Below are 26712 nucleotides of genomic sequence, written 5' to 3'. Positions count from 1 at the left end.
AAAAAACCCTGAAGCAGTGGGAGACAAGCACCGTAAGTGCCTATCAGATTACTGGGGCTCAAGAAGGACTTCGGGATGCCAGGAGGTTAGAAAGAATATTCAGAACAACAGTAGCAGGAAACTTCTCAATCCTAGAGGACACAAATTCTCAACATAAGAACATCAAAAGTCAGGCCAAGAATGATGGTATACACTGTTAATCCCATATCTCTGGAGGCAGAAGCAGGTGGAATCCTGTGAGGTTAAGACCAACCATGGTCTACACAGCAATTCCCAAGCCAGACAGGCCTACATAGATTCAACAGGAGGAAATAGTTCAAAACACTTAATGTTTACCTAGCATCAGAGCATAGAGATACTAAAAGCAAATATTAACAGAGCCAAAAGAAACACTCAACTCTAATATTATAATAGCTGGGACCTAACAACCTACTTCAGCAGTGAACAGATCATCCAGAAAGAAAAGTCAACAAAGAAATGTCTGAGCTGAATTAGATCCAAGACCAAATAGACCTAGTAGGTATCTATAGGACACGACTTTCAATAGCTGTTACCTGACATTTTTCTCATCATCACAGAGAACCCAGGATAGACCATATCTATTTCCCAGGATAGACCACATAATAAGCCACAAAATAAGGCTCAATGATTTCTTTAATTGAAATTATACTAAGTTCTCCTTTGAACATTAAACAGCCAATTAAACAGTAATTAGAGAGAAAAATCTTTGGAAACTGTACCAATGCACAAAAGTTTAGCAGTTTAATTTTGAACAACAAATAAATTAAGAATTAAATCAATTAGGAAACAAAGTTTCTTGAAACTAATGAAAATGGAGACACAGGATACCAAAACATATATGTAAAAACTAAAATATCTAGGAATAAACCTAACCAAAGTATTCTAGTTTGGTTTCTGTTGGTGTGATAAACACCATAACCAAAAATTTAGTGTAGTAAAGGGTTTATTTAGTGTAGGAAAGGGCTTATTTGGCTATTTACAGACTGTCATGGGGAAAAGCAAACACAGGAATTCAAAGGAGGAGCTTAAAGCAAAAACGAAAGAAGGAATGTCATATTGCTTACTGGCATGCTCTTAGTTCAGCTGCCTTCCTTATACAGTCCAGACCCACTTGCCTAGGGATGGTACCGCCCACAGTGGGCTGGGCCCTTCCACATCAATTAGCATTCAAGAAAATGCCCCCACAGACATGGCCACTGATGGAGGTAAGTCTTCCATTGAGGTTCCTTCTGCCTGAGTATGTCAACTTGACAACAAAGATTAGCTATTACACAAAGATATGAAAGATTTTTACAATGAAAATTAGAAAACAGATAAAAATATGAAAGAGAATATGAAAAACTTTACAGATATCCAATGCTCATGGATTGGAAGAATCAACATTGTACAATTGTCCCTATAACCCACTGAGACATACAGATTCAAAATAATATTTATCAAAAAGCTGGTAACATTTTTGACATAGCTAAAAATGCAGTTCTCAAATTATATAAAAGTCACAAAATTTATAAAGCAACCGAAGCTAGGGGGAAAAAATGAGGGTGGGAGTGAAGAAGCAGAACTACCTGACTTCAAAACATAGTTGCATCGCTATACTGACCAAAACAGCATGGCATCAGGAACACAGTCACATGGACCAATATTAGAGAATAAGAAGGCAATTCTGAAATTAAAACCATGGATACAGGTGTGGTAGTACACGCCTTTAATCCCAGCAGTTTGGAGGCAGAGGCAGGTGGATATCTGAGTTTGAGGTCTCCTTGGTCTACAGTGAGTTCCAAGATGGCTGAGCTACACAGAAAGCCCTGTCTCAAGAGAGAGAGGAAAAAGGAAGGAAGGAAGAAAGGAAGGAAGAAAGAAAGACAGAAGAAAGAAAACTCATTAATCTACAGCCATCTGATTTGAGAAAAAGTTAAGAATACACACCAATGAAAAGGCAATCTTTTCAATAAATGTTGATAAGAAATTGGGTACTCACACGAATCAGAAAACTAGGACCCTATTTTCTTTGTGTATGAGGGGGAAGAGTCTGTGCTGATTAATTTCTATATTTTGATCATTCCTATATTCTTCCCATCTCCCTACATATTCTCTCTCTCTGAAAAAAAAATCTACAAAAAGAAAAAGGAAAAAAAATAAGTAAAAAATGTCAAAACAACCCCCCTAAAAAAATAAATAAAATAAAAACATGGAGTTTGTTTTGTGTTGACCAACTACTCCTCAGCATGGAGCCTGCCCTGGAGTGTGATTGATACCCATTAAAGAAAACTGCCTTTGCCTTTGCCAGCAGGTATCGCTGCAAATAGCTTCATGGTTAGGGATAGGGCCCTGGGTCTACTTGCCCCTCTCAGTTCTGGAACCCTTTCTGTATTAGACCTGTTCAGGTCTCAAGGGTTCTGCCACAGTCTCTTGTGAGTTCATATGTACATCAGTCCTATTTTGAACAGAAGACACTATTCCCTTGGAGTCATCAATCACCCCCGGCTCTTACAATATTTCCATGCCCTCTTCTGCATAGATCCTTGAGCCAAGATGGAAGGATGATGATGAAGATATCCATTTAGAACTGAGTATTCCAAAGTCTCTCCATCTCTGTACATTGTGCCGTTGAGGATCTGTGCTCATTTCTATCTGCTTCAAGGAGCTTCTCTGATGAGGGTTGGCCAACGTATGGCAATATGTCATTAGGAATCACTTTATTTCTATGTTCCTTTAGCAGAATAATAGTAGTAGGCTTTTCCCTAGGCCCATGACCTGTCTAATATCAGGTTCTTGGCGACTTAGTAGTACCAGATATGAATATCTCACTGGGTAGAATTTTAATACAATCATAAAGTGGCTGGTTACTCCCATAACATTTGTGCCACTATTGCACTAGTATATCAAAAAACAGGTCTCTGTCGTAGGTGTCAAGGTTAGTATCTGGATGATACTGATGATTACCTTTCTCCTCTGGTAGCACACAGAGTATATTCCAGCACCATGAATGCTAGTTTGCTAGTCAGGAGGAGTGAAACTTCTAGTTGGGCACCACACTGAACATCTCCATTTTCAATGACATGAGTGTTGTCTTCATCAATCAGGCCTTACTATCAGGTTGTATCGAACTACAAATAGCCTGTGATATTTTGGGGTGGGATGTGGTCTATGGGATCCCTTTGTAGGCCCTTATCTCTGAAAACATGAAATAAAAAACTCAAAATGAACTATATACTTTATAAAACCAGAACCATAAAATTACTGGAACAAAACATAGAAAATACTTCAGGACATGAAAAAAGAACTTCAAAAGGACTTTTAAGACTTCAAAAGCATAGCAAATAAAAGCAAAAATATACAAATAAGATCACCTCACTAAAAAACCGCATTGCAAAGGAAACAGTCAACAGATTGAAAAGAAAATATTGCAAAGTATACACCTGAAAAGAAGTTGGTACCAAGAATGTGTGATTAACTCTAAAAGCCTAATATAAAAATAGCAATAATATTTAATCATTGTAGAATTTTTGAAGGCTACAGAACAGTTTTAAATTTTGTATCATGTAATTATTTGAACAAATTTATCTTACAAAAACAGAAATAATACATTTTTAAATGTGCAATATATCTATATTTCTCAAAAGGAGTTACACAAAAGACCAACAGTACATAGGACAATGTCCAGTACCACTAGTCCTCTGGAAAACACACATCAACATCGCAATGATTGAGATTCCACTGTAGCAATAAGAAAAGCTATTATCAGAAAGACTAAAAATAGCAAGTATTGCTAAATACCCGGGAAAAAAAAGCAGTTCACGCACTGTTAGTATGAATGCAAATCATTACGGTGATAGAAACGAAATGCAATTTCCTTAAAAAAAATTGAAGCTGAAACCATCTTATGATCTAACCATCTCACTACATGGCATACTTCCATAGGAAATGAAGTCACTGTGTCAAAGACACTGATACTCCCGTGTATCAATATAGCACTACTCGCAATAGCCAGTGGAAGGAAACAAGTATTCATCAGCTGATGGACAAAGGAAAGAAGGAAGCATAGTATTTCTACCCAGTGGATACTGTTCAGCCATGAAAAGAATGAAATCTTTCGTTTGTGACCTCCTGGCAGGACCGGAAGTCATTAAGCCAAAAGGTCAGACAGAAAGACAAGGAAGTGCTACATGAACTTACCCTTGGGTCTTTAAAGATGATGTCATAAAAATTCAGATCAGAATGCTGGATTCCAGAGAACAGGTGAGTAGGGGTAAAGATGGATGGATAAATATTGAGGGTGAGTGTTGAGGTGTAATTACATAGAAACAAGAAACTTGTTGTTGCCCTGAAGGATGACTAGAGATAAGAATACTGTATTGTACATTTCAGAGGCTGGAAGACAAGGTTTCCATAAAGAGTGCTTACTGAGTGCCTACATAAAAATCTATACCCAGGCAAATTTAAATGTTACGTGATGTACACATACACTGAAACATAACCTGGTACCCACTTAATTTCTATATATTTTTTGTTTTTAATGTATGGATGGATAGAAATTTCCCTCTGCTTTTGAAATAATACATTAACAAAGGATGATGACATGTTAGTATATACTAACACATTTGTGCAGAACTCTAACTCTTTAAAGGACGGTGAATGTCTGACCATGTAGCTCAGGCTGCCCTCAAAGTTAGTATGCTTCTGTCTCAGCCCCCAAAGTGCTGAGATTATAAGAGCACACCACCATACCTGGCTTTACCTGGCTTTGGAACCACCATACCTGGCCTTGGAACTTTTAAAATGCTTGCTGTCTCTGGACTAGGGACCATGATCCCCTAGTCATCCACTGTCACTAATACCTGAAGCTCTAAGCTTCCTCTTTCCCTTGTTAGGCAGCTATAACTTCGCTTTAACACTTACTGCCAGGCACTCTTTCTTCTCCTTGAATTACAATGCTGAAGCTAGCTCCTCTAGTTGTTGTTGTTGACCCCTCTATTCACCTCGTGGTGCTTTTGCAGGCATTAATTTTATTCTTTTATTCCTGCAAAGGGCAGTTTTCAAAACCACACTGATGACATTTCTAGAAACACATCTGCAATGTAATTTGATTTCTGAGTGGGTGTCATCTACTTAACTTTTATGGGTTAGCTACTCAAGAAAAACATTAGACTGATTCAAAACAGGTGAATGTTTTCCAAACAAACAAAACTCATGCTGCTCATCTCAGTATGAGAAAAACCTGACATTGAAAATGCTAGAATGGAAGAAAAACACACTGTCAGGTAAACTGGTCTCTTGAACACCTTAGGCTCAGTAGCCAAGGCCGAAAGTATCGCTGTTGGTGTTTCTTTTGATTAGTGTCAATGACCATCGCTCACTGTCAGCCTTGTTCTGCCTTGAAAGTCTTTCCTGGTTTACAGAAGCTGGATCTTGAGGGTAATCTAAAACTACATAGCTATGTATTATTCTAAATTAAACAAAATGACTTAATAAGAAGGATCTTGTCACACACATCAAAACTGTTTACAGATCTTTAGAAGTTGAATTAATGTAGAAAGTTTCGATAATCGTGAAAACTAGAACATTTTAATCGATGCCCATTTCAGTTGTTACTTCAGGCGTTGATATGATGGTTTCGAGTTTTGTATTTTCTTCACTAAGGAAAATGTACCTTCATATGAATCTTAGTATACTCCAAAAAACTAAAATAAAATTTTGATTACTTAGGGTACTTACAAGAGGAAATGGCGAAAAAGTGCCATTATTCCATAAGAGAAATGTCTACATAAACTATGCAACCCAAGGACAGACTGAATGTTACATAACTGGCATTGTAGGTAATCACGAGGCAGTTCACTAGCCCGATTCTATTGTATGTGGCGCAAGAATAGCATTGCCAAAAGTTATTAATAATTTGGGTGGGTAATTTAAAATTAAAACTGTGAATGGTTTAAAACTATTTAAAAAGTTAAAACTGGCAATAGTGCTAAGGAGTAATTTTTTAGAAAAGGAAAAAAAAAGCATTTTCCACAGATGAAAAACTAATGAATTGTAGACAACAGGAGTGATATCATTAACAAATTGCTTTCAGAGTATAATAGAAAATAAAGTGAAAAAGTCAGGATAAATCTTTTAAAATAATGGAATCTCGTTTATACAAGTTTATTCAACATTTTTACAATTTAGAAGAGCTTTCACATGCACTGAGTCTCACTGCTGACAAGTTATACTGTGCCTATTTCACATGAAATTGAAATTCAAAAATCCAAGGTCACAGAGCTACTAAATAACAGATTTGTCACTTAATCCTAATGCTTTTAGTTCCAAACATAGTGTTCATTCCACAAAACCCTTCTTGACCCTCCGAGAAGTCCCATTCCTATGAAAAACAAACTTGATTGTCTTAGTTAGGGTTACTATTGCTGCGATGAAACACTGTTCCCAAAGGAAAGGTTTAGTTTGGCTTACAGGTCCATCTCACTCTTCATTATCAAAGGAAGTCAAGACTGAAACTCAAACAGGACAGGAACCTGGAGATTGGAGCTGATGCAGAAGCCGCGGAAGACTGCTGCTTACTGGCTTGCTCTGCATGGCTTGCTCAGCCTGCTTTCTTATAGAACCCAGGACCACCAGCCCAGGGATGTCCTCACCAACAATGGGCTGGGCCCTCCCCCATTAATCACTAATTAAGACAATGCCCTATTGGCTAGCCTACGGTCCAAGTTTGTTGAGCCATTTTCCGAATTGTGGTTTCTTTCTTTCAGGTAACTCTAGCTCAGTGGTACTCTACCTTCCTAATGCAGCAGCCCTTTAATATAGTTCTTCATGTCATGGTGACCCCCAACCACAAATTTATTTTGTTGCTACTTCATAACTGTAATTTTGCTACACTTGTGAATTGCAAATATCTGATATGCAGGATATCTGATATTAGACCCCTGTGAAAGGGTCATTTGAGCCCAAAGAGGTCATGACCCACAAGTTGATAACCACTGCTTGTGTTACCAGCTTGTGTCAAGTTGGCTAAGACTCCCTGGCACAACGATCATTCAGACATTAATTACACTCACGAACTTTAGAATATTGAATTAAACGCTAAATCTCTAACTTTCGTGTCTGTTTACTAAATTAAGAATTACATTAATAACATAAGTGAAAGTAGCCCTATTGTTTTATAAGGTTAATAAAAATATTTTTATTCATTGATCATATACTTGTTTAATATTTTGTCATTTATCAGACACTGGGAACTCAATATTGAACAAGAGAGACAATGGTCTAACATGACAGATATTTTATTCTGAAAGTGAAAACTAATAATGCACCAATGTGAAGGATTTAACTAGCATATAATAATGCTGTAAGATACCAGATGCCAGGGAAGCAAAGACCTTTCTACGCATATCAAGCTTGGGCTAACACCCAAGAAGGAGGGCCAAAACACAAACTCTTTGTCATTACTTATTAGACATGACTAGAAAATCAAGATCTTATTATGAAATGTTTAAAGCTGGTTATGGTGGAACACAACTATAATTCCAAACTCAGGAGGCTGATGCAAGAGAACCACACATTTGAGGCCAGCCATATAGCTCTAGGCCATGCCTCCCATGGGAAAAAAAAAAGGAGGGGGAGGGAAAGGCAAGAAGAGGAATGGGAAGGGGAAGAGAGGGGAAGTAGGGGAAGAAAAAGGGAAAGGAAGATAAAAGATGAAGAGATGGAATATTTGTAAATGATTATTATTGATGAAGTTGTTTTATTTTACTGAAAATCAAGAATATGAATATGAAAATGAGCAAGTAAAGAATAACAATAGAAAAGTTACTTTCATCAGGTTTTTTATGTTGTGTGTGTGTTTCTTGTGTTTTTTTTTTTTTTCTTTGTTTTTGTTTTGTCGTTCTGGTTTGTTAGTTTATTTTGTTTGCCTGGTTTGTTTTCTAAAGAGAAAAAGAAAGTGCATGAAGTTAAGTGAGTGGGGAGGATCCCAGGAGTAGTTGGGAAGGTCAGAATGTATTCTATAAAAATGTGGTTTATAAAAAATACAGATATTAAAATTTACACTTCAAGATGATAGAACAGGTTTGGTGACATAGCTCAGGGGATACAGTGCTTGTCTTCAAACCTGACACCTGAGTTCAGTCTCAGAAGCCTGCATACAGGGAGCAGAAGAGAGTAGACTCCCCAGGTTGACCCCTGACCTATACCTGAGCAGCACAGCACATGTTCACCTATACAAACACATCATACATATATGCAATTCTTTTAAAGTGTGACTTTCAGGCCAGCATGCACCTCCTGCCAAGCTTAGATTGGAGATCAGAGTTCAATCTGATCCCCCATGGACCCCCATGGTGAACAAAGAGAAGTGTCTTCCAACAGCCAGTCCCTTGTCCTCCCGCATGTCCATATGACTGCATGCACACAGTAAATAAAAATGTTTTTAAATGATATAATAAAATTTCTCATTTTATTATTAACAATATAACCTTATATTATAACATATATAACATTATATATATTATATGTGTGTATATATATATATATATGTATCATCTTAACTAATCTGCACAAGCATGCCAAGAAATACTACTAGATATATTTTGCAAGTGAGAAAACTTTAGACCAAAATAAATAAAGTAAGTTTCCCATTAGCTTTCAATCTATAAAGCAAAACACTGAGAAAATTAGTGTAAAGGGAGAAAGATTTTTTGTTTTGTTTTGTTTTTTGTAGGGTTTTTTGGCTCATGGTTTTGAAGCTTTTGGTCCATGTTCACTTAGTTTCTTTAGACCTATATCAAGGTAGTCGATCATATGAGGAAGAAAGCCCATTTACCTCATAGCTGACAAGTAGCAGAAGAAAGAGAGAGGGGAAGGGTAGGAGGTCCTAATGCTCCTCAAGGGTTAATCCACAATGATCTGTGGTCCTTCCACCAGACCCTACCTTCCAGGCAAGGCAACCAAACTATTAGTGGATGGGCCTTTGAGAGACATTTAAGACCAAACCATCACATTGCCTGGGGCTCTGTGGCCATTAAAAAGATGCTAGACCTAGCAATGAAACTTGGGTCTATCTGGTAACAAAGCCCATACTTTCATGTTATACCATACTACCACTTGGCCTACCAGGGAAGGATCACAGTGTTCCCTCTCTTTGTATCACCCTTAGAAATTACAGGTTACTCTCACACTCCAAACACTAAAATAAGATTAAAAAAAATATTTCTAACAACGATCTAGCGGCTACAATATTCTATTTAAAAAAATTACACTAACATAAAATGATGGGCTGCTCCTTTGATATAAGCCATGTTTTCAAATAATAAATAGAATTGTTGAAGAGAAGAATGGCACACTTGACGGTTAAATAATAATCAACAGAAAAGATGAAGATAGCAAATTGCTAAATAAAATTTCTATTCAGCTAGTTACTGAACTATGTGTTGTTTCACTTTTAACAACAGCAACAAAAAGATTCACTTTTAACAACAACAACAAAAAGAAGAAAACAAACTGATGTAGAACTTAAATAGTAGAGATAATATCTGGTCAGAGAGAGGTAGATCTTAAATAAAAATTATGATTATTTTGTACATATTATGGTTTATAAAACACTTTAGAATTTGTCAATGATAAATAACACCCAGAAGGACTATATTTATCCTGGTCTATTTTTAAAATGCACATTGTGGCATTTTTTATTTATGATCATCACCTGTGTCCGCACCAGATCCAAGCAAGGTTGCTCCCAAAGCTGGACCCCAGCACCCACAAGAGGGGACCTTCACTTCGGATGTAACCTACCACTTAAAATGTGTTCTGACGGTAAGCACTTGATTGCACTTCCCTGGCTATACAGCACTTTTTACATGAACGAGGTACTTGGCTCTCATAAAAATCTCAGAAGTAATACTAGCACAGTTGTGTTTTAAGATGGAGAATTTAAAATTCAGCTCTTAACTTTCTCCATGTAACTTGAGCCAGATTATGTCACAAGATTGGCCTTCAGCACAAGGCAGCCTCTGTTTCTCTGCTATCCCACACACCACTCCAGAGCATCATGCCTTGCAAGGAAGAGAGAAGTGTTGGACAGCTTCTCATACTGATTTTGCCATCCATTTTGTAAAAGTTAAATTATACACATTACTTGATAAGGAAAAACTTACAAACAGAAAGGGAGAAAAGGGCTTAAAAGAATGGTTTTCACAGGCCAGTTGGTAGTATCAAGATAAAAAGGCATGTCGAGTATTTTATATTTGGGAGATTAACACTTAGAAAAAGCGAACTGTTTCTCTCCTTAAACTGCCTCATTTCTTTTCTTGGTGCTTTATTGCATCAAGAGGAGGCATGTGCCAGCAAGCACACAAACACACACAAATGATTTTTAAGTTATTCCAGTTTTGCTTTCAAAAAAACTAAACCCTCAAAATAAAAAGTTTGTCACAGAGAGGAGAGACTAACAAGTTCAAGAGAGGGATTTCTCTAAAGAAAAACAACTGACACACACACACACACACACACACACACACCTTTAGCTCCTGCACCAGCAAGAATAGGTTTGATAGGCTCTTCTTCCTATTAGCATTGCTAGAAGGCAGCAAGACTCAGAAAGGAAATGTCACATAGTGTATCTAGACAAACAGAAATACAGAAATTCTATAAAATAAAATAAAAGTCCATGACTTGGAAGTAGAATCTCTTTCAGACCAGAAAGAACCATCTAGACACAGAAAGTCCTATCTCAAGGGTAAAATTTACATATAACATATAAAAATATTACGCTAGCTTACACACACATACACACAGGGGCGTAGATACCACGCAGAGTACCACACAGTCCAGATGTAACCCGATATAACCCTAGTGAAGGAGGAGAAATCTCAAAACAATAGAATTATTTTGTTCACTACTCAGTGATTAGGCTTAAAAATTAAATTTGAAATACAGAAATTGGTATTTCCTATATCTAAATGCATATCCTGTATCAAGAGTCCAAGTTGAGGCTGACAAGATGACCTGCTGGTAAACACATTGCCACTAAACTTGACGACCTGAGTTCAATCCCTGAGACCCACATGGTAAGGGCAGAACTAGCTCCTGCAAGCTGCCCTCTAACCTTCATACATTCATCACAGGGCATTCGAATCTGTGTGCACACGTGCACAATCAAAAAATATAATTTTAAATTTAAAAATAGTCAAATTTCACTGATTATGTTATTATACATTATCCTAGCCTGATATTCTGAGAATGTTCTGTTTTTCCCCCCCACTGTATACTGTTGGTGCTGTGGAAGAAAAGTAGGAGGTAGAGAGAGGAGGAGGAAGACAGTGATGGTGGCAATAGAGAATATGATGACATAATTTGTGGTAAAGAAAACAATGATTTAAAACAGCATCTTGCCTTTTCTACATTGCCTGGTAAAGGTCTGTTATTTTCTATATTTTGTGCTAAATATCACATTTTCCCTAGAGAGTTTGAGCACTCTATCTCTTTCCATGGCAGACTATGTTAACATAGTTAACTATGTAATATTACAGTTGCATACTTCCACAGGTATGTCCTAACAGATTTTAAGTATCGTACAGACAGAACGTGGTTAAGAGGATTTGCCATTCTAGCAGAGGACCTATGTTCAGTCCCTAGCACCCACACGGAGGCTCACAAACACCTGTAGCTCCAGAGGACAAGATACCCTCTTCTGGCCCCCACAGCCAGGCATGCATATGGTGCATACACATAAACAAACATTCATGCATACAGAATAATTCTTAAGTTTTTAAAAAGTCATAGATGCATAGATAGAAGATCATTTGCCTCCCTAAAAGACATCTGGTGAGTGGAAAGAACTCAAAGAACCCTTACTGGGTGGATAAAGGATTAAATACATTCTCCCTAAATTCATACATACATGTCAACCTTTTAAAATAATTTAAATCATTGCCTATGAAGGCTAATAAAATAGAATGTAGTAAATTTCTTCCAAACAGTACTGTCAAACTTCAATGACAAGACTGTCATAGAGCTTCAGAATCATAGTCCCCACTCCAATAAAACCTCAGAATCTTACCCCAACAGGGTTAGGTAGAGCATCAAGGACTAACAAGATAGCGTTTTCAGAAGAGAGAGGCTGCAAAATCTCCATCGCCTTTCAGAAGTTTAAATTAAATAATTCATTCTCACAGGAGTTTCTACTTTGCATTATTCTTCTTGATCTTTTTGGTTTGTTGATTTGTTTTTTAGACAGAGTCTGGACTCTGAAGCCAAAGCTGGTCTGAAGCTTACTGTGTAGCCCTGGGTAGCCTCAAAGCTGTGTCAATTCTCCTGCCTCGGCCTCCTAAGAAATTGGATAACAGATAGGAGACACCATGGGCAGCTCTTGATCAAAAAGGCCTAAAATAAATGAGGTCAGAACAACTGTTTCATAATAGAGGTGACTTGGCCATAATTCTTGCAATAGCTTGTGAAACATACTAAAAATTGAACCTATGCAGAAAGCTTACTAGCTGGAATTTGAAATGACTGACTGGACAGAAGAGGCTAGGCGAAACTCATGATCCTTTGCTGACAAAGCAACCTACATTGAGGATGCAGAGTCTTTGTATCTTGTACAAATTCCTGAGCAGGAACTGTGGCTAGGAAAACAGATTCTGTGCTCTCAATATAAAAGGTGTTGTGCATCAAAGATTTATGATAAGATACTTGGGAATCATTGACATGATAGCTACAAATATTAAAAAATAAGAGGGTATAAAGAAAACATATTAATGCAGAAGAATGGTGTTCTTATAGTTCAGTGAATATAGTTATATAATAATGAGGGATCAGACATGAATGGACTGAATGCTTTAATTCAACATTTTATTAAATCCACTGTTTTATAAATATCTTCTCACTGACTAGACTCTGCTACCCAAAAAAGTAAGTAGTAGCAAGAATAAAATGAAAATTAAATGTTCAGTTTTGAATGGAGCACAGAGAAGTTTCCACAAAACTGAGCATGTCACACATCTTATCTATGAAGTCATACCTATATTATTTGCAACTTTCCAAATATATAACATGTATAAAATAAAAACAATTAATAGATCAATTTATTTTATGACTATTGTTTGGTTCCTAACACACACCTAAATACATGAACACAAAAATATTTTTATTTCTCTGTCCAGAATACTCTCTCTCTTCATGCCTCCTGGATTAGTGGTTATTTTCCAACATCAGGATTCTATGAGTTCATAATTTCCAAACCTTCTCTACCAACACTGAGATGACTACATCAGAGAATTTAAAGTGTGAAGAGACATCCATAGTAAATTATTAGAGAACTCTCAAACCTTTCATAATTTTCTTCAGTCTTTCCTGGGCACTTCCAAGGCATAAATCTTTTGAGTTTTGTTAGTTTTGAAGGAAAACATAAAGATTAAAATGAAGTTTTGTGGGCTATAAAAAGTATCTAGAGTTTTGCCATGGCAAACATCAAAGATCAATGAGAAATTTAGAAACATGAATGAGAAAGAAAAACAGCAGCCATTCAGGAACTATCAATAAATTCATGCATATGTGTTCCTATTTATAACTTCCAAAAGATTTCTTTAGTTTAAGACAAGCTAGAAGCCAAATGTGATAGCACACTTCTGTAAGACCACCACACCGGAGACAAAAGCAGATGGGTCAAGACCTCAGAAAGCAACAGAAAGAAACGACAGAGATAAAAAAGAGTAGATAGAGGCTGAGAGGCAAATGTAAGTCAGTGACACACACAACTAGGGTAAGCCTTAAAGTACTAGACAAAATAATGAAGGAAGAAAACTTTAAATTAAGAAAGAATAAAAATAATTGTTATAAGGTCCCTTCCCCAGATAAAATCAGAAATGACACTTTTACAAATGTAGTCATCCAAAAGAGAGGCCATAAAAGATTGTGCCCAGGAAATGCCAATCTTAAACTTAAGGGTGCCCATAAGATAAAGGACGTCATTATGTTTTAGAATTCTAAGTTATATACAACAAAATACATAATATCCAGCTTTCTTTCTAAAGATACATTGTCAAAGCACGAATATGAAAATAATGTTTCAGTACATAGTAAACATCTCTGCATATGCACCTGATTATACATTGAGAACAACTGCAAAAAAAAAAAAAAAAAAAAAAAAGAGTTCAAAGGGTAAAACTGTCCTGCAAATGACTAATATCAGGAGTAGTACTGAAGCAAAAGAGACACCCAGAAGACAACTCACATTTTTACAAAACCGCAGAAATGAAAGGGGCATGTATCACAAACTGGTAAAAGAAATTATTTCCTCCCCATATGTAATAATTACAATTAAAATAAAAACAAAACTGCATTGCACAGAAAAAAAGTTCCATTGGAATGACTTAAAATAACAACTTTCTAGTGAAAGTTACTAGCTTTTTTCCAACATTATAATTCAATATGAAATTCTTTCGTTCAATTCTTTTCATTCCTTTCATGAAATTCTTTTCACTTAAGAAGTTTATTCAGCCATTTATGATCTTATATCCTATTTTACCTTGGATTAATTTTACATTTTTAAAAACAAAAGTTTGTCAAAGATTCTCCTATAGGTTCAATTGTGGGCAAATCAAGTTACTACTACAGATGATAGAATCCTGAATTACAAAAAAAAAAAAAAAAAAAAAAAAAAAAAAAAAAAAAAAAACCTCAAAAATTTGTAACAACCAGGCAGAAGAGTATTCAGTTGATAAAAACAGTCTGTAAAAATGTGGAGACAAGGGTAGAAGAGGTGGGAAGTAACGGCATAATGGCCACAGCGTAGAAGAGCAAGCATGAGGGAGGGTTGGCTTGCCCAAGGGCGGCCGAGAATAGGTCCCTCACATGGGCTTGGTGAGATTTCACAGCCATCCCACGTACATTGTGGTTGTAGGTTATCAGTGAGGAAGTCTCCTCTCTGTCGTGACAATATATGCAAAATAAGCACCAAATGAAAATGCGTCTTAGGAAAACTTCATATTCTGATAACGACATACTTGACAATGAGTAGCCATGTGGCTCAGTGGGGATAGTTATCTTAAATCACAGTAAGCCTCGCTCCTTCTAGCATTTCTACACCATGCAACAATAAATTGAAAAAGCATTCAAAAGAAGGAAGGACGGTCTTACTGATACAATCTAATTCAAAATCTCACTTTTCTTACATTGCAGCAGCAGTAGACATAGCAAGCTCAGCAATTAAAATACAGAACACACAGAATGATTTGACTAGTTACCTCTATTTAAAACTATATTAACAATTTTAAAAAATTAAAAATTTTCTAGATCATTCATTAAATGATTTCTATAATGCAGTTACATTAGTGTTATTCAAATATATTCCTTTTTAGAACTTGTTCATCACCTTTAAAATTTTATCCCATTGTATTAACTCACTTTTTAAAGAAGAAAACAAGCGAACAACTATAACATTTTTCTTGAATTATTAGTTTTCAATAATATATGGACAATTTCTAGATGTTTTTAAAACATAGTAACTTTAAAAAAATGAGTCTATTAGCTACATAGATACATAAGTTACACTTAGACCATCAATTTTAATTTTTTCCTCTCTCTTCCTCCATCCCCCTTCCTATCCTTCTCTGTCATTTTTAATTATTAGCACAATGAAATAAAGTACTCCAAAAATATTCATCTACAGAAATGGAAAGTAAAATATACACACACTGAGTTAAAGAAAGCAAAGACATTGTTTATTGGCCTCATTTCCCAAATCCTTCTTTCTTGTTCCATATAGATCATGTCTGACATAGCCAGGTACAGCTCCAAAATATAAAAGACAGCTCACCCCTTTTAGTGGTCTTATGGGGAATAATAGTGGAAGAAACAATTCTATTTTTCAACCCCAGGGTGCAAAAACACAATTCTAGATATTTCAACAGTTTTTGTTAGTTCTGTCCCCCTTTATATAAACTTTTTCCAAAAAGAACATCACATTGACTGTGATATTTCTCAATACATCTTCCAAACCCATAAGTAGATAGATTAAACAACATAAAAAGCTTGATAAATTCCCTAGATTTTATTCAAAAATATGTCTTAGAATCTAACCTACAATGTTCAACCTCAAGTTCAATATTGTAGCAGTTAATATAACTGGACAGCATTTGGATCATACTAGCCCAGAACACTAAACTTCAAAAGTTTAAATTTTGATTCAAAGCTCTCCATAACCTTTACTACTGATATCTTCTTTAAAAACAGAAGAAAGTCCTGATTTCACTAAGCTCCTATGGAATAAAGCTCATCTCAGGCTAAAGCTATGGAAAGGAAGAAAGGAAAAAGTGCATGCCTGATTCACAGGAACTTCCCAAACATGGTGCTGAATGATGCAGAATAAAGTATCAAGGACGTGAATTACCACAAAAGTGAAGATTCACACTGGAGTAAACTCAGACATGAAGTCTATTTTTAAGTATAAATAATAAAGCTATACTCTTGCTCGGGGTAAACACAAATATTGCCATCTGTTACAACTACACAGCCATTCAATAAATATTAAGCTCATCAAGAAGAGTTCCATTTTACAAATTTCTTTGTTAAGGATTATTTAAACTGAGTTTTAATAAGCTAAGGAAAACCCCCACATCTACAGCATTGAATCTATTCTGATTGTAAATGGTGCCATCAACTGCCTGGTTGATTAATTCACACAAGTCCATAATAGCATCTTAATTTTACTATAACAAAATATTACTGGAAAAGTATTACTGAGATGCTAGAATTGCGTTAAGTATTTACTCAAAACCCAGGCAAAATTTTGCTCTCCAATGGAATACAATTTAAGTTACAAATACCATAGCCAAGAAAAGGGGAAAGTGTATGTTATGTAGGAACCTCAAAGCCCACCTTTCTTCTGGACTGGCATTCTTGGGATTCTCCACTGTCACTGGACTCAGACCTCTTTCCAAGTCTCTGCTTGATCCAGCTGAGTTGAGAAGGAACCAGGTTAACTGTTGCAAACCACGTCACGGTTTGCAAAGCTTGATATCCAGGCTGAGTCTTCTATTTCAAATAAAGAAAATAATGATGCATTTTTCCACAACCAAACATTTTACACTGCCCACGGTGTTCAAAGAAAAAAAAAAAAAAAACAAGTTTTTCAACTTTCGTAAAATATGTGTTCTTGTTTTAGAAGCTGAGAAAGTTATTATACGCATAGAAAATGTTACTAAAACTCCTCTTCAGGCAGCAACACTTTTAGATGTTCAATGACTAACTCAATTAATGTACAAACCAATTTTAGGACCGTTGTCTCATTAAGTTATACATGATCGAAATTGCTGGTAATGAAGAGCATCAATTAAAAAAAAAAGTTTAAATTTCCCTTTCAAAAATACTTTTTAAAACATATGACTCTAGTCTTTTAGAGGGTGTGTGAGTTTGAACAGTTTTCTGGGGCAGAAGAGAGACGCAAAGTCCCCCTTCTGTTTAATGGTTTCTGTATCTCACCCCCTCAGTAAAACAGGATCCAGCTTGCCACTTTCATATTTTTCTTCTGTGCTCTCCAAGCCCCCAAGGCTTGATCCTTAATGCCCTTCTGATTTGATCCTCCCGTGTATTAACTGAGAGGATTGAAAAGAAGGAAAGCAATCTCTTGGCATGGAGACATTAAAGTGACAGTGCCATTCAATGGGCACTTGATGCAGGATGATTTGGCGAAGCCGACTTCTTCACACTGGAGTCATGCACATCATGCCATCTCTTCGCATCCAAGCAGCTCTCTCTCAGGCGGGGGAAAAAACACTGAGGCTGCTGGAAAGGAGAAACCAAACCTTCCCCCAAAGGTGTTTTCAGAGACGCTGTAGTAGTATTAGGCATGCAATCACACACTATGCAAATAGTCCGCGATTTCCTAAATGGGAGTGCAGCTGTTTGGCTTCCACACGCACCCTTTCTCAGTCTCTCTCCAAGCTACCCACCTTCCTTTTGCAGAAAAGACATTTCTCTGCCACCGCTGGCCACCCCTGCCCACACCCCGATCTTATACAGGAGAGCACCGAAATGTCCTGCACCCTCCACGCGATGAAGTGTTTCCTCGGGCAAGAGAAACAGCAGCACTAGAAATTATATAACTCTCGAATTTGGCTTGCCTAAGACATGGAGACTGGAGGGTCGGGGGTTGCAGGTCTGGCAGACGCTGCCGGGCATTTCACGTGCACGGAAGCGCGCCTGGCCTCCTCGCAGCACCCTCCACCCCTGAAACACGGGCCGCCAGGGCTCTTCTGGGGAGCAGAGGGTGGGTGCTAACTGGACCCTTTCCGAGCGGGGCTGGAGGGTGGACTGTGAAGGGACTGATGACTGGGGAGAACGGGCTAGTCCGTGCTGCTCTGGCCGCGCCGAGGGGGCGGGCTGGAGGCTCTGAGGAGGAGCCCGAGAAGCCACAGCTTTAACACACCGACCAGGCCGTAGGAGCGAGCTGCGAGGGCTCGGCTACCCCAGCCGCCCCGAGAAGAAGGCGCGCAGCAACAGGCCCGCGCCCGGACCGCCCCAGGTTCCCTTCTGGTTAGCCAAGAGGCGGCCAGGCTGACAAATTGCAGGCAGAGGACAAGACGGGCTGGCCGGGGGCGGGCCCTTGGGGGAGGGGGCAGGAGCCTTTCTCGGAGCCAATGAGCGATCGCCTTTTGGGGACGCCACACCCAGTCTCCGCCCGGCTGGAGGGCGCGGCTTCTGACTGGGGCGGGGCGGATCCGACCTGAGAGACGAGCTGTCAGCCAGCTGCAAGTCCCGCCCCTGGCGCTCCGGCCACACCCTCCCGCCAGTCACGTGAGGCGCGAAGATGGTGGCGTCCGAGCGACAGACCTGGTCTGAGTCGAGGGCTACCAATGTGCTGCAGGAAGGAGGTAGAGAAGCACCCCAGGTAGGCGGAAACCGGGGTTGGAGGAGATGGTGCACGGGAAGGATTTGAGCAAAGAGAGAGAACCGGTTCCGGCTTTATGCACAGAGCGCGATCACAGCTCCAGGTCCTAACAACGTAGACCTGAAGTCTACTCCAGATTAAACGTAGCTTGTGAGGACCTTTTGCAAGCCTTTCTTCAACTAGACATACTTTCTCGCTTTCCCCCACCCGGCACGGCCTCTATTTTTCTCATTCCGTTTAAGTCTCCTGCCTTTTATTGATTTTGTGCGTCCTGACTTTAGCGCCAGTTTGGGATGGATTCTTGCAGACACTCACTCTTGATTACCTGAGAACCTGATATACACCAGTGCTGGATGAATCATGTGAGAATGTTGAATAAAATTGTGAAGGTCAACTCAAATAATACACTTAAATATACAACACACAGAAAAACGCTTCTCAAAGCAGGCACCCACACAAATGAACTTACTTGTTAGAAGGATGGCGATCGATTGAGTGACTTTGAACTTCCTTAACTTTTAGGTTAAAAGTTGGTTGTGGCAAAAAAAAAAAAAAAAAAAAAAAAAAAAAAACTTCATTTTCAGTGCTTGTTGAAAGACCAGAGCGCTTATGGGGCCTGAAGCCCAACGTCTATCCCAACACCAGAAAAAGAAATAAAAACCTCTGAGAAAGTTAAAAATTTGTATCTGCTTTAATTAAGGAGAGTGTAGTGAAAACTTTGCAAACACCAGACGCCAAAAGTATTTGCTGTCGTTTTTCAGTTCAGTATTTACTATCCTGCAACCATAATTGTGGGTGCTCCTATCCCCAGCTCTTTCAAGGGCCTGTAAATTTTCTGTCAGTGGTGAGGAGGGCTGTTGTGTGAATTGGGTGAGAGCAGAACAAAAATTTCTGTAAGGTTTTTTGATTAGCTGTGACATTATTGATATCTGCCTTCAAAGTACACTAGATGGACTGGGTCGAGAATCACACTTAGAAAATACTGTTTCTTCTTCCATTTTCCATTTGGGTAGCAGAGGGGGGAAAAGGCAAGAGATTTAAGTCTAGTCCCTAAAATAAAAAATTATAATGTGTAAAGCATTTTATGCTCCCCGCCCCACTCATCTTCCTTACCTATCTTAAAGAAAAAGAACTGAGTTGGATACTATTTTGTATTGAGGCAGAGGAACTGCTCTTTTGTTCAGTCATATACCACCTGAAGAAGATCAAGGAACTTTGTTTGTGTTGATTACCTAGAGTCTGGATCTTTTGGTTTCTCATTAATTTGAGATCTATTATATGTTCACAACTCATAAGTGTTAACATTTAATCTTCAGTAATGCTTTGGCTTTGTAACTTTTCATGGACTAATCCAGAAAATGTAGAAAAGAAAAAGCACTGAACTCTGAATCAGTAGACTTCTCACGGATGAAAAAAGTAAATATTTGCAACCAAAAACTTGAATTTGCAGGAAGTATCCATATATCTTTGTTTGGATGAAATTTAAAACACTTATGCTATATAATGCCATAGTACCAAAGGATTTAACAAATGTTTCTACAAAGACCGAAAAGTCTTACCCATAGCCAGACACTCAGAAAGGATCCTTTTGAAATTTATTTTTATTTTCTTCACCTTGGCGAAGCCCTTGTGTTCTCTCAATGTTGGCAACTATCTGCTTATCACATGGGACAAAGGGACCTTATAGTCTGTCCCTGAGTCCACTGCCAAGAGCCTAAGCTTCACAGTATAGCATGTAGCTATTTCTGTCAAAAGCCCTCCTTTCTACGCTAGGACCTACTAGAAAACTGAATTGCAACATAAAGTCCAAGATAATGATGCACTCCCTCTTACCAGGCTGGAATGGTACCCATTTCTGATTTTTTTTTTCTTCTCTATTTTCCAAAGCACTCCCTGTTCTCTCCTACCCACCCATACCCCCAAAATAATCTCCAAAACAAGCTCAAGCTTTCATGAGAGAAGACAAGTGTGATGGCTTGAATGAGAAAGGCCCCCATAAATGTGAATGCTTGGCCCATGGGGAGTGGCACTATTAGGAGGTGTGTTTCTGTGGGATAGGCTTTGAGGTCTCCTATGCTCAAGGTATGACCAGTGTGGCACAGTCTCCTGCTGACTGAGGATTGAGATGTGGAACTCTTAGCTCCTCCAGCACCATGTCTGCCTGCATGCCACCATGTTTATCACCATGATGCTAATGGACTAAACCCCTGAAAAGTATAAGCCAGTCCCAATTAAACATTTTCTTTATAGGAGTTGCAGTGGTCATAGTGTCTCCTCACAGCAATAGAAACTCAAACTAAGACGAGATTGTTGTCAATAAGCTGTTTCTGAAGCAGGTAATATTTCTGAAGAGGGTTAAAAACATAGACACTTCTACTTTTTTGGATGAACAGAGGAAAATATACTGGAAAAAAAATCACCATCTCAGTGGCAAGACAAGCTTTCTGAAACCCAGTTTTCTAATCTACTGTCTCAGTCAGTGTTCTATTGCTGTGAAGAGACACCTTGACCACAGTAACTCTTACAAAACAAAACATTTAGTTGGGGGCTTGCTTATAGGGTTAGTCCATTATTATTTTAGGAGCCTTAGCTGAGAACTTACATACTAATCCACAGGCAGCAGAGACAGAGACAGGCAGGCAGACAGACAGAGAAGCACCTAGCCTTGCATGGGTTTTTGAAACCTCAAAGCCCATCCCCAATGACACACTTCCTCAAACAAAGCCACAACTACTAATCCTTCTAAATCCTCATTTAATGCTATTCCCTGATGACTAAGCATTCAAATATATGAGCCTGTGAGGCCATTACTCAAACAACCACATATGTAAACACAGAAATAATCATTTTCTCAATTTTTATGTAACTCAGAAAAACCCATTGTCTTAACAGTTAAGAGCCCAATAAATAGTGATTGAACCATTTTCTTAAAATATGTAAAAGCAAATAACACAGTACCTAGAACATTCCTAGACGCTAATAAATGTTTTTAGTCTGTATAAAGTTTTATTTACTACTAGTATAGTTGGCTGTTATGACTCTGGAATTTGTGTTTTCCAGGACATCAAGATGGCAGTTTATAAACATGGTCAGCTGATTCCTTCTCTAGAAGATATAAAGCTCAGAAGTCCAGTGATAACCGAAATCATAGAAAAGAAGTTTGAATACTTTAGAAAAGAGTAAGAGATTGATAACCAAGTCAACAACTTTACTTACACATCCTTCCTATTACAGTAGTCTCTGAGGATTAAAAAACTATTTACTTTTTGCTCCTTCTGTTTGTCTCTTCAAAAGTTTCATTTTCTGGGTAGTGTCACCACCAGCACATTTTGCCAAAATGTTTTTCCTATAGACTTTTAGTTTCTCTTACAATTAGTTTGCTTCTAGTGGCAGCTTGAATTGCTGTCTCAAACAGCTAAGAAGAGAATCTGCTAGATCAGTGGTTCTCAACTTGTGGAGCATAACCCCTTTGGAGGTTGCATGTCAGATATCCAGCATATCAGATGTTTGTATTACGGTTCCTAACAGTAGCAAAATTGCAGTTATGAAGTAGTAATGGTTTTATGGTTGGGTGTCACCACAACCTGAGGAACTGTATTAAAAGGTATAGCATTAGGAAGGTTGAGAACCATGGTCTAGATATTTACATATAGGGAGGGAAAGTTTGAGGAGAATTGTCAACATTGAAGTTCCAAAAGATGCCTTTACAAAAATTTTGAAAACACATGTAATAAATAATTCATAGAGAAGAAGAAAAACTACTTACTGAGAAATAGCAGTGAATTTAAATATTAGTTTGTTAGACTGTGAATAATTTCTTTTTCTTTTTAAAAGATTTTTTATTATTTATATGTGTGCATGTGTAACTGTATGCTATTTATGTGTGCAAGGGGAAGCTAGAAAGGGACTTTGGGTACCCTGGAACTGGAGCTAGAGGCTGTTGTAAGCCTTCAGATAAGGGTCCTGGAAACCATGCCCCTTTTCTTCTTCTTCTTCTTCTTCTTCTTCTTCTTCTTCTTCTTCTTCTTCTTCTTCTTCTCCTTCTCCTTCTTCTTCTCCTTCTCCTTCTCCTTCTCCTTCTCCTTCTCCCTCTCCCTCTCCCTCTCCCTCTCCCTCTCCCTCTTCCTCTTCTTCCTCCTCTTCCTCCTCTTCCTCCTCTTCCTCCTCTTCCTCCTCCTCCTCCTCCTTCTTCTAATAAAAAAAAATGCTGTAATATTCTTGTACAAATATTTTTTAAATTAAAAGTGATTACTAGGAAGCCATTTTGAAGGCTACTTGAATTTTACCAATGAACATTTATGGTTAAGAACAGTTTAGCAAGGCTGAGAGATGAGTTACTCTGTTTGAGGACTACAGTTTGGATCCCCCAGAAACCCATAGAAATTCGAGGTTGGTGTGGTAGTTCCAGCCCTAGACGCAGAGAAAGGTGATCCCCAGAGCAAGCTGGCACGCAGCACTAATGTGAGTGCTGACTTGGAGAAAGCCTACCTTAATGAATGTAGAACAATCATGGACAGTCCCCAGTATCAGCCTCACAACCCATTTGTGCAGTGTTATGTCATTCCCCCACCACACACACACACACACACAAAATGGAAAAAGAAGAGATTCTGTTTGGCGCTAATGATCTCAAGCAAAGTACTGCAGGCAGAAAGGGCCAGGGCTGCGGAAAGGACTATGGCACAGGATGGTCTCATGCTACTATCTTGACTTTTATTAAAAGAACTCAAGTCAAACAACAGTTAAACACTAGAGCCATCCTGATTTCAGGTATGAGCCAGGATTCAGCAAAACCAAATATGTCAGATCTCATCAAATGAAGTTTCATAAACCACAGACAAGTGTATCCGGACCAGTTCATAAGTAGTTCTTTTCTAGACAGGCTAACCGTATGAACGTAGCTGGTTCTCTTTGAGACCATTCTGTTAATAATAGATATCTGATGCTAGCTAACTATATGCTCCATCTCAAGAGTGTCATTTTAAACTTTTCTCTTTGTTTCTATTAGGACTTTAAACATAGATGGAACTTTAGTCCTTGGAGCAAGTGGGAGTTTGTCTGGAATACTTGCAAACTTAATTTTCAGAAACAGCTTCAAGGTTCAGTATGAAGCTTTGAAGACCTATGCATCCTTGACCACACTTCCATTTTTGGCTACCATCGTTACCTACAATCTCTTTGTAACTTACCCTTTGCATTCAGGTAAACTCAAACTCATCAGGACCTAGCACGGCTATGGAGAATTAAAGTTACTCATTAACAAATGTTTCTAGTACTCACGGACATTTTGTATATAGTTTCATCACATATGTATATTTCTTGGTTTGATCTGTGCAACAGTCCTAATGAAGCAGGCAAGTGATGCTCTCTACAGAACTGGAGTTAGGAGTGGGCACAAACCACCATGTGGGAGCAGAACCTGGGTCCTATGCAAGTACAGCGAGTGCACCCAAGTGCTGATCCATCTCTCCAGCCCCATTTAATGTTTCGAATGACTTCCCTTTCTGACGTACCAACCAGAAACTTGCTCTCCCTCTCTTTCTCTCTTTGGCTTTTAGGACAGGATTTTTCTTTGTAGCCCTGGCTGTCCTGGAACTTGCTCTGTAGACCTGGCTGTCCTCAATCTCAAGCCACATGCCTCTGCCTCCTGAGTGCTGGGATTAAAAGCCTGTGACACCACTATCTACCAAAAGGTATCTTTTAAGGATTGTTACTTTCCTGGTCCCTAGCATATACTTGACACATAGAAAATAAAAAGCACACATAAGTGTAATCCCAGCACCAGAGAAGCAGAGGCAGGCACATCTGAGTTCAAAGCCAGCCTGGACTACAAGTTCCAAAACAGCCAGGGATACTACACAGAGAAACCTTGTCTCAAAAAACTTAAGATAAAACAAAACAACAACAACAAAAGGAAAACACACATAAATGGTAATTCTCCATATACTAAAGTGAAATAAATAGTTTTAAAACAAGATGTGGCTGAGCCTGCAAAGTGCCAGACTTTGAATTCCTGATATCCTTTCTACTCTTTTACTGTGGTTACAAACAACAAAATAACTGCACTTTGAGAGACAGTTTCATTTTAATTGTTGTTATCCCAAGTCTCAAAGGGAAACCAACTTTTCTTTCACTTTCTAGGTAACATAAGCAAGGAAAGCTGTGTTTTGAGAAGTTCGCTGATTGCCGTGGCATGTGGTTTTTCATATCCCAGTGCTTTGGCTTTTTATAAAAATGGACGTTTGGCAGTTAAGTAAGTGTGCCCATTCCTTCTTTTCCCCTTTTATTTTTGTTCCTGTCCCACTTTCTGTGCATGCGAGCATGTGTGTGCCATGCACATGCAGCCCAAAGTCAACAAAAGCCGTCCACCTGATTTTATGTTTTTGAGACAAGATCTCACTGCAGCCATGATGGCCTGGAGCTCGCTATGTATACCAGCCAGGCTTTGAGCTCAGAGATCTGCTTGCCTTTGTAGGCGCTGGGATTCAACATATGCCACTATGCCTTACTTTAGATACGGTCTTTCTTTGCTCTAGAGCAATAGTTCTCAACTTGTGGGACGTGACCCCTTTGGGGTCAATTGATCCTTTCACAGAGGTCATCTAAGACCATTGGAAAACTCAGATATTTATATTATGATTCATAAGAGTAGCAAAATTACAGTTATAAAGTAGCAACAAAAATAAATTTATGGGTGGGCTTATCCCAACATAAGGAACTATTAAAGGGTTGCAGCAAGGTTGAGAACCACGGGCCTCAAGCTTGCCTTAGGCTGACTGGACAACGAGCCCCAGAGATCCTCCTGTCTCTGCCTCAGTAGCACTGGGTTATAAGCACACATTACCATGCTTCGCTTTTTGTTTTTATTTTTTTAATTGGGTTCTGGGGTCAGATTTTGGTCCTCAGAGTTGCATGGCAAGACATTTACTGACTGAACTATCTTCCCAGCCCTTTCTCATTTTTTTTTTCATTCCTATCTGCCTTTTGGTAGGGGATGGGCAGGGTCTGCTAATAAACTTCTTTTTCTTTAGCTACAGGCTAATGAAAACAAAATAGCCTGCTAACATTTAACTACAAGGTAGACCTACCCTGGAATGACTAGAGGAAATGAGTGGCTTTTGGTAGCATCCAGGAGACATGGCTAACTGTTTTTCGTTTTCAGGTATCACACTGTTCCACTGCCACCAAGAGGAAGAGTTGTGCTCCATTGGTTACTCCTTTGTCAGACTGGGATGAAAGCAATGGCCGTTCCTCTACTCTTTCAGATATTATTTGGAGTGTTTCATGGCTTACGCCACTATGCTATATATGAAAGACATGCAAACAGTGTTCTTGAAGATTAATCAAAGAATCAGTGGAGGCCAACTCAGCAGAATGGATCATTTTATAATAAGGACTTGGGCACTGGTCAAAGAGTGAAAAGTAACTCTGCTCCTTTTGCCTAGTATTTATTAGATCTCAGTAAATATAAATGTGAAATAAATACAAGTTTCCTCTTTCTTCACTGTGTATAGAAGTGGGTTTGGAGCCTCAGGTCTGACCTGTGCAGATACACTTGAGTACCTGCGATGCATCATGCACTGTGCGTGTGATAAGTGATCCTTAAAGATTTATCAGAAGAGAAAAACACATATGAACACATACTGTAAGAGACTGTAACTGTTAACTATTTAGGCAGATGATAATGTGGCGGAAAGTGAAATTAGCTGAATGTTGAAGGAGGAATTGGAAGTTCATGAGAAAGGAAAATGTGGGAAATCATAGAAGGCAAGATCAAGCCTGAGACCACTCCTGGCCTGGCTCCACAGGGCCCAGGT

The 26712-nt window shown here is 38.5% G+C and overlaps 2 protein-coding genes across 9 annotated transcripts in view; one reads left to right on the top strand and one right to left on the bottom strand.

Annotated features, from left to right (window-relative positions):
* The window catches only part of Dlg2 (discs large MAGUK scaffold protein 2), a 1917798-nt gene extending 1899733 nt beyond the window's left edge, over positions 1–18065 (bottom strand). For 2 of the 8 annotated variants that reach the window (XM_060367550.1, XM_060367553.1), the window contains exon 1: positions 16885–18060. In XM_060367550.1, the coding sequence (XP_060223533.1) occupies positions 16885–16903 (19 nt within the window). In that variant the 5' untranslated portion in view covers positions 16904–18060. Of the gene's footprint in view, positions 1–16884 lie in introns of all 8 variants that reach the window. The other 6 variants (XM_060367557.1, XM_060367554.1, XM_060367555.1 and 3 more) reach the window with 5 other exon arrangements.
* Positions 18066–18740: 675 nt separating this feature from the next.
* On the top strand, positions 18741–26383 carry Tmem126b (transmembrane protein 126B). The gene is made up of 5 exons (XM_021644040.2): positions 18741–18895; positions 21956–22074; positions 23904–24097; positions 25037–25148; positions 26058–26383. The coding sequence occupies exons 1-5, from the start codon at positions 18815–18817 to the stop codon at positions 26236–26238; spliced, it is 687 nt and encodes a 228-aa protein (XP_021499715.1). The 5' UTR covers positions 18741–18814; the 3' UTR covers positions 26239–26383.
* The last annotated feature ends 329 nt before the right edge of the window (positions 26384–26712 follow it).

Source organism: Meriones unguiculatus, chromosome 14, assembly GCF_030254825.1.
Source record: "Meriones unguiculatus strain TT.TT164.6M chromosome 14, Bangor_MerUng_6.1, whole genome shotgun sequence".
NCBI lineage: Eukaryota > Metazoa > Chordata > Mammalia > Rodentia > Muridae > Meriones > Meriones unguiculatus.
This window is presented reverse-complemented; position numbering and strand designations above follow the sequence as displayed.